This window comes from Mauremys mutica, chromosome 1 (assembly GCF_020497125.1).
Source record: "Mauremys mutica isolate MM-2020 ecotype Southern chromosome 1, ASM2049712v1, whole genome shotgun sequence".
NCBI classification, from domain to species: Eukaryota; Metazoa; Chordata; order Testudines; family Geoemydidae; genus Mauremys; species Mauremys mutica.
Window position 1 is genome coordinate 358,096,329 of NC_059072.1, and position 9,187 is coordinate 358,105,515.

Here is a 9,187-nt window from a genome sequence, read left to right on the forward strand (position 1 = left end):
GGCTTTGTAGTGTTTACACCTCCATTATTTCTTCACCAAATGCTGCCCTTTGGTGAAAAAATGTGGCAGTGTAGACAAGGCCTAGGGAACAATAAGGGATAACCAATATCCAGTCGTGTTTCCTGCTGATGCCTATTAAGGTTTCCCACCCCACGATGCATAGGAATTCTTGATGCAGGGAGCACCATCAAATATGGAATTGGCATTTGTAGGGTCAGGTGTTCTTAATTCATTCATCTGAATAATGAAAATGTCATTTTTCAGTGTATGAAGAGTGACCAATCTGTTTCATCCAAGAGAACAGCCTCCAGTTGTGCATGTAGTATCTCATATTAACACTGTGTCTCCATACAGGTGTTTGTCCTGTGACCATCACCCTAGACCCTGGACACATACAGGAAGTCAGGGGAACATACGGTATATGCAGGAGACACCGTTGTCCCTCAGCGTTGGACACCTTCTCTCCTACTCCATGTCAGATTCCAACTCAACCGACTTCACCAACCCCCCCACCTTCATCCTGCTGGGCATTCCTGGCCTGGAGGCAGCCCATGTCTGGATCTCCATCCCCTTCTGCGTGATTTATGCCATAGCCACCTTGGGGAACTTCACCATCCTGTTCATCGTAAAGACAGAGCTGAGCCTCCATGGGCCCATGTACTACTTCCTCTGCATGCTGGCTGTCACCGACCTGGTCCTGTCTACGTCCATCCTACCCAAAATGCTGAGCATCTTCTGGTTCAATTCCAGGGAGATCAATTTCAGTGCCTGCCTCACCCAGATGTACTTCATTCTCAGCTTCACTGCAATACAGTCTGGGGTCCTCGTGGCCATGGCTTTAGATCGCTACGTGGCCATCTGCGATCCCCTGAGACATTCCACCATCCTGACAAACCCCATGGTGGCTAAAATTGGACTGGCCATGGTGCTACGTGGTGCCATGCTCGTACTGCCCATTCCCTTGCTAGCGAGGAGGTGGCCATATTGCAGAACCAACATCATTTCCCACACGTACTGTGAGCACATAGCTGTGGTGAAGCTGGCCTGCGCCGATATCAGCCTCAGTAGTTACTACAGCCTCTCTGTGGCATTCTTCGTGATCGGTCAGGATGTGTTTTTTATTGCCATGTCCTATACCCAGATCCTCAGGGCCATCTTCAGCCTCCCAACAAAGGACGCCCGGCTCAAGACTTTTGGGACCTGCGGCTCCCACCTCTGTGTCATCTTATCCTCTTACATCCCAGCTCTCTTCTCCTTCCTCACGCACCGTTTTGGGCACAATGTGCCCCAGCATTTACACATTCTCATGGCCAACATGTACCTCTTGGTGCCCCCCATGCTAAACCCCATCATCTATGGGGTGAGGACTCAACAGATCCGGGATAGGCTGCTCCAGCCCTTTACTCATAAAGGGACCTAAAGTTGTCTCCTGGTGCTCTGGCTCTCAGATTGAACTGCATGCAGAGCTGGCTGGTGACACGGCACTGGGCCCTCCTCCCTGAATCACTGACTGGCCAGTAAAAGAGACTTTAGAAGCTCAGATAACCTGGGTGGCACCTGACCAAAAGGACCAATAGGGGGACAAGTTTTTCTGTCTGTGTCTCTCGGAGCCAGCCAGGAAACAGGGCAGGGGTAAAAAAGCATCTAGTCTTGCAGAAATAGTAAGTAATAGCAGAAAAGAAATGCATTAGATTACCTTTTTTTTTAGCTTGTGAATTTTCCCTGTTTTTGTAAGTTTAAGGTTTTGCCTAGAGGGGAAAACCTCTGTGTTCTTGAGTCTTTTGTTATTCTGTAAAGTACTTACCATCCTGATTTTACCAAGGTGATTCTTTTACCTTTTCTTTAATTAAAATTCTTCTTTTAAGAACCTGATTGATTTTTCATTGTTCTTAAGATCCAAGGGCTTGGGTCTGTGTTCACCTGTACCAATTGGTGAGGATATTATTCTCAAATCTCCCCAGGAAAGGGGGTGTAGGGCTTTGGGGGGATATTTGGGGACGGTAGGGCTCCAAGTGGCCCTCCCTGAATGTTTGTTTAAATCACTTGATGGTGGCAGCGATACTAAGGCTAGAAAGGAATTTGTGCCTTGGGGAAGTTTTTAACCTAAGCTGGTAAAAATAAGCTTAGGGGGTCTTTCATGTGGGTCCCCACATCTGTACCCCGGAGTTCAGAGTGGGGAAGGAACCCTGACACCATCTCTTGCTGAGGAGCTCACCTGCTTGAGAAACCCAGTGCAATGTGGGCATGATGGGATGGAGAATATGTCTGTGGTCCTTTTGTTTCTGCAGAGCCATTAAACATGCTGGGGCTCTTGCCACAGGGGATGTGTTTCCTCCAATAGCACTGGCCAAAATGTTCCACTTTGCTCTGCCCCTGGCTGATGGCCTCCAGCTCCGAGGTGGCCGCATTTCAGTGGCACAGGGAATCCTTCAGGATAAAAGCTTTTAGTAGATGGACAATACAAGGCCAAATTCTGAGGCCGTGGCCCATATGTTCTCAGGCTCCACTAATGCAAAACTCCCTTTGGAGTAAGAACTGAGTAAAGACCTCAGGAGCCAGCTGTGTGTGAGTTAATGCTCAGGGACTCTTGCATTTTGGGGCTCTGGCTATTAACAGGCTCTCACCGGACTTTCTGATGGAAAATATGGAGGTGCTGAGGCTCCTCACTGGAATAATTATATGAATTTTTCAACATGGGCAAGACGTCTTTTCTTCTGGCTTCAGGCTTCTCCTGGCTGAACCGTGATGCCTGAAACTTTCAAAAAACAATTCAGCCAGAAGCAGACACCCAGTGTGGGAAATTTCAGTCCAAATGGTTAAAGTTTTGCAAACTTATAAGCAACTGAAAATGACGTCTCCTAACTGAAGGTGTCAGGCAGCTGTTAGGATATAGATAGTCAGGCCTGTCTGCAAAGGCCCATACTTTAAGAATTTAGGTGCATTATCAGTTAGCTAGTTATAGAAGTACAAAAGAAGGATCAAAATCAGCCTGCCTGTTTATAGGTCTTCTATCACTAGGATAGTCTGAGGCCTTGTTCTTAGGCTAAGGTCTTTGGCTAAACAGCAGGGGCAGCCTTAAGCTGGGAAGCGAATGGTCACGTCCTCACCAGTCACACTGAAATAAGGCAGTTTTGGGCTGTTAAAAAAGTGATTCATCGATCACCTCCAGAGGAAGGGAAGAGCCTAGAAGATGTAAAAGGAAACTTAGTCTGAGATCATCCTGTCCGGCAAAAACTCACTTATCAATAGCAGGGGTGAAATCCTCATTTCTGTATTGTTCTGTCACTGTTGTCTGCACTTCCCTGTTGTTTGTCTGTATAATCTCTGTCTGGTTCTGTGATTGTTTCTGTCTGCTGTATAATTCATTTTGTTGGGTGTAAACCAATTAAGGTGGTGGGATATAACTGGTTAAAGAACCATATTACAATGTTAAGCTAAGCAGAACTCAAGTTTTACTATATAGTCTGCAGTCAATCAGGAAGTGGGGGGGGGTGGAAAGAGGGAATGGGGGTGGGGGAATTGGGATCATGTTTTGCTAAAGGGGGGAATGGGAACAGGGACACAGGCAAGGCTCTGTGGTGTCAGAGCTGGGAAGGGGGACACTAAGGAAGGAAACTGGAATCGTGCTTGCTGGAAGTTCACCCCAATAAACATCGAATTGTTTGCACCTTCAGACTCTGGGTACTGCTGCTCTCTGTTCACGTGAGAAGGGCCAGGGAAAGGGAGGGTGAAGGGATAAGCTCTCCAACAACAGTCCAAATGGTTAAAGTTTGATAGACTTATAACCAACTGAAAATGAGGTCTCCTAATTGAAGGTGTCAGACAGCCTTAACTAACCATGGTGCCTCCAGCATCACCTGCAATGGCCAATCCACTTGTGAATCCCATTCAGCTATGCTCTTTGCTCCAATAATGCGGCAAGGAGTTCCACTGGCCACATATGGATAATGTAATCAATTTTCTTTTCTCAGTGTTATATGTGCAGACTTTCAATGTAATTGAATGTTTCCTTGTTCGTGTATTATGAGACAGAGTAAATATAAATGTCTGATCTACTTTCTTTATCAATAGATTCATAGGGTTTAAGATCGGAAGGGACAATTACATCATCCTGTCTGACCTTCTGTATAACACAAGCCATTAAATTTAGGGTTAGGGTTACCCCTGTATTAAGCTCCATACTTGTGTTTAACTAAGATCTGGTCTACACTAGGATTTTACATTGTAGAATCATAGAGCCACATGGTGAGAAGGGACCTGCAAGGGTCAGCTAGTCTAACCCCTGCCAAGATGCAGGATTTGTTGTGTCTAAACTATCCAGGACAGATGACTCCAGCCTCCTTTGGAAAACCTCCAGTGAAGGCGCTTCCACAACCTGCCTAGGCGACTGTTCCATTGTCCTCCTGTTCTTACAGTTAGGGAGTTTTTTCTGAGATTTAATCTAAATCTGTTATGAGTATCAGAACCAATTTTCTCCATCTTTTTTATAGCAGCCTTTTAAATATTTGAAGTCCACTATCATGTACCTCCTTAATCGCCTCTTTTCCAAACTAAATATACCCAGTTCCTTCTGCCTTTGCTCCTATGGTTTGCATTCCATCCCTTGGATCATCCTTGTCACTCAACTCTGGATCCTTTCCAGTTTCTCTACATCCTTTCTAGACAGAGGTGACCAAAATTGCGCACAGCACTCTGAGAACTACCCAGTGCTGAGTAGAGAGAGTGCTGAGTACCATGACTTGCGCGCTATGCCTGTTAATGCAACCCAAAATTGCATTTGCTTTTTTTGCAACAGCAAAATAATCCAAACCCCTGACAGCTGTCGCTATATCTACCTAACCCTGATGTAAACAGCATGAGGTCACCAGAACAATTCTTCTATCGACCTCGCTACCATCTCTCAGGGAGGTGAATTACCTACACTAACGGGACAACCTCTGCCGTCGCTGTCAATAGTGTCTACATGTAAGTGCTTTGCAGTGCTGCTGTAATGTTTTAAGTGTAGAGAAGCCCTCAAGTAGATCTTCCACAAAAGCATCCAGTCTGGATCAGAAGACATGGGGAGTTGGAGAATCCACCATTTTCCTTTGTAGTTTGTCCCAACAGTTAATCACCCTGATTGTTAATCATCTGGCCCTTATTTCTAATCAGAATTTTCTGGCTTCAGCTTCCAGCCATTGGGTCTTCCTCTGCCTTTCTAAGCTAGATTACAGAGCCCATTAGCACCCATGGTTTTCTGCCCATGGAAGTCTGTGCTTGATTGTCTTTTTGATGAGATACATAGATGAAGCTCTTTAAACCTCTCTCTCTCTGTAAGGCATTTTCTCCAATCATTTTTGTGGGGGGGTTTTCCCGCACCATCTCCAATTTCTGCACCCTCTCCAGTTTTTCAACATCCTTTTTGAAATGTGGACCCCAGAACTTGACACAGTTGGTTTCATCAACGTCATGTTCAAAGATAAAATCCTTCCCTGCTCCAACTCACCACTCCCCTGATTATGCATCCAAGGAGCATTAGCAATTTTGGCCACAGCTTCGCACTGGGAGCTTATGATGAGCTGGTTGTCCACAATGACCCCTAAACCCTTTTTAGGGTCCCTGCATTCCATAATACAGAGCCCTAGCCTGGGGGTCGGGCCTGCATTGCCTGTTCTGACAGGACCACTTTCCATTTGACTGTATTAAAACATTTTGTTTGCATGGGCCCAGCTCAACAAATGCTCCAGATCAACCGTTATGCCTGCCCAGGCCGACTAATTGTAACGACTCTGCCAAGGTTTGTGACGTCCACAAATTTTACTTGCAATGATTTTCTATTTGCTTCCAGATCACTGATGAAAAAGTTGAATATCATCTGGCCTAGAACTGATCCCTGCAGAACCCCACTAGAAACACCCCCATTCGCTAACAATGGCCCATTGACAACAGCTTTCTGAGATCTGTCAGATAGCCAGCTTTTAGTCCATTTAACATGTGCTCTACTGATATTGTATAGTGTTCATTTTTTTTAACTGAATGTTTTCCCCTGCTAAATCAAATGCCTCAGAAAAATCGAAGTCTGTTGCATCTGCTTGGTTCCCTAGATCCACCAAATGTGTACTCTCATGAAAGGATGAAATTAGATTTATTTGACAAGACGTGTTTTCCATAAACCATGCTGTTGACTGGCATTAATTATACTCCTAGACTTTTTTTTAACTAATCTCATATCAGCTTTTCCATTGTTTCTTAATCTTGTCAAATATTTTTTTTAAAACTTTCCCTTTATTTTTGAATACTTTACGTTTAACGCAGAACTTTCTTGTTTTTTCTTTGTGGGGGGTGGGGGTGGGGAGCTCTGCTGCTGCCTGATTGCCTACTTCTGCTTTCGAATGAGATGTGTGGTTGATTGGTCAGTTCGTAACTCTGTTGTTTGTAACTCTACTGGTTCTACTGGTTCTACTGTAAGAACATAAGAACATAAGAACAGCCGTACCGGGTCAGACCAAAGGTCCATCTAGCCCAGTATCTGTCTACCGACAGTGGCCAATGCCAGGTGCCCCAGAGGGAGTGAACCTAACAGGCAATGATCAAGTGATCTCTCTCCTGCCATCCATCTCCATCCTCTGACGAACAGAGGCTAGGGACACTATTCTTACCCATCCTGGCTAATAGCCATTTATGGACTTGGCCTCCATGAATTTATCCAGTCCCCTTTTAAACATTGTTATAGTCCTAGCCTTCACAACCTCCTCAGGTAAGGAGTTCCACAAGTTGACAATGCGCTGCGTGAAGAAGAACTTCCTTTTATTTGTTTTAAACCTGCTGCCTATTAATTTCATTAATTGCACTGTAGATGTTGTTTAACATCCTCCATGACTGCTAATGGACTGGAAAGTGTTTAATCACGGCATGTCATATAAGCATCTCCTTCTGCTTCTTTCCAAATGCAGAACAAAAATATTCCTTGAACACACCTACCTTTTCTGCAACATTAACAAGTTTCCTTTCTCCCTCTAGGAATTGGCCTTTACCTTTTCTTGGATTTCTTTTGTTCTTAATATACTTAATAACCTCCTTTTTGTTCTCCTTAGCCCTGCAAAGCATGGATTCCCCCCTGATGTCTGTAACCTCCTGTATCAATTTTCATAATTTCCAATTTGTATTGCTTGCTACCTATTTTCCCTTATTCCTATTTGTTATATGTTGCTTTTCCCGCCTTAATTGCTGCCTTCACTTTGCTACTGACCTGGGTTTTTAACCAAAGTTCCCCACTTTCTTGATTGTGGAATCGTGGCTTTTTAGCTCTCTAATAAAATCTTCTTAAAGAACTCCCATTCTTCATTCCCATTTTTATGTCTAAATTTTTCCTCCCAATCAGTTTTGCTGATAATTTGTCTCAGCTTTGGGGAATTAGCCTTTTGGAAGGGTATCTGTAGATCGCTATTACTGGTTGGGAGCTGTTCTCTGTTTGTCCATTTCAATGTAATCGGTTCCATTCTTTTATTTTGTTATTCTCTATCCTGTGCTCCCTTATTTGTCTCTTCTCTACACTGAACAGTCCTAGACTTTTCAGTCTGTCCATATATGCCAGCCTCTCCCCTTCTCAAACCCCGTTTCTATCTGTTATATCCTTTATAGAGACTGGGTGACCAAAACTGAGTGCATCTCCAGAGCAGAAACAACGAGGAGTACTTGTGGCACCTTAGAGACTAACAAATAGGTTTGGCTATAAGCTTTTGTGGGCTAAAACCCACTTCATCAGATGCATGGAGTATAAAATACAGTTGGCAGGTATATATACACAGTACATGAAAAGATGAGAGTTGCCTTCCAAGTGGGGGGTCAGTGCTAATGAGACAATTCAATTAAAGTGGTAGTGGGCTATTCTCAACAGGAGAAAAAATCAAACCGTTGACAAGAAGGTTTGAGTATCAGCAGGGGGAAATTAGTTTTTGTAGTGACCCATCCACTCCCAGTCTTTATTCAGGCCTAATTTGATGGTGTCCAGTTTGCAAATTAATTCCAGTTCTGCAGTTTCTCATTGGAGTCTGTTTTTGAAGGTTTTTTTTGTTGAAGAATGGCCACTTTTAAGTCTGTTATTGAGTGTCCAGGGAGGTTGAAGTGTTCTCCTACTGGCATTTGAATGTTATAATTCTTGATGTCAGATTTATGTCCATTTATTCTTTTGCGTAGAGACTGTCCGGTTTGGCCAATGTACATGGCAGAGGGGCATTGCTGGCACATGATGGCATATATCACATTGGTAGATGTGCAGGTGAACGAGCCCCTGATGGTGTGGCTGATGTGGTTAGGTCCTATGATGGTGTCACTTGACTAGATATGTGGACAGAGTTGGCAACATGGTTTGTTGCAGGGACTGGTTCCAGGGTTAGTGTTTTTGTTGTCTGGTGTGTAGTTGCTGGTATTTGCTTCATATTGGGAGGCTATCTGTAAGCAAGGACTGGCCTGTATCTATTCAAGGAAAATATTCCCATGGTCAGACGCCAACCAAGGGCGAGATAGCAGGCAGGACACCACCAGGAGAGGGTGCTCCACTGGACTGAGCTAATTCCCAGAGACAACCAGCAGGAGGCGCTGTAGTGGTGAGTTCCAACCTTGTCACAGAAAGGGATCGCGGGGCACTTCTCAGGGGACAATACTCTAAAGTTTCCCACCGCTTTCCACAGGCGGGGGTCATTGTGGCAGATATCTCTCTCCTGAGGGCTAGCAAGGAAGCAAGGGTGCATCTATTATATGCTTGTGGTTTCCGCCCCGGTCCCTATGCTGATCACCTATGTGCTGCGTTGGTCCTTGCCCAAGTAATTGCAGAAGGGCGGGAGGAAGTGTCCCTCAATGGAAGAAGGAACAAAGAAGCTCTGCAAGGAACCTCCAGCAGAGGATTGCAGAGTACCTGCAGGAAGGTTTCCCAGAGGTCTCTCTGGAGGATTCCAGTGAAATCTCGGTGTGCATCAACACCCCGTTCTGCCATACTGCCTAGCTGCACGGGGAAATGCCCAGCACACACAAACACAGCCAGCCTTGAACATTTCTCTGCCCTCCACCCACCTCTGCGCTTTACAAAGCAAAACTGCTTACCAGGGGTCTCCCCTCCTGCTTCTGCCTCACCTGACTGTGACTGCCGAGACTGGCTGGACACCTCCAGAGTGGAGAACAGCTCCTGACTGGACGCAGCACTGGGCAACCC

At 45.1% G+C, this 9,187-nt stretch overlaps 1 protein-coding gene across 1 annotated transcript; it reads left to right on the top strand.

Moving 5' to 3' along the window:
* Positions 1-421: 421 nt before the first annotated feature.
* LOC123354862 (olfactory receptor 52R1-like) lies at positions 422-1,420 on the top strand. Its single transcript, XM_044997225.1, has one exon. The coding sequence runs from the start codon at positions 422-424 to the stop codon at positions 1,418-1,420; it is 999 nt and encodes a 332-aa protein (XP_044853160.1).
* Positions 1,421-9,187: the final 7,767 nt, after the last annotated feature.

Bases quoted from the DNA above. Each gene is read 5' to 3' on its own strand.
- LOC123354862 (XM_044997225.1), top strand. From the start codon at position 422: ATGCAGGAGACACCGTTGTCCCTCAGCGTTGGACACCTTCTCTCCTAC.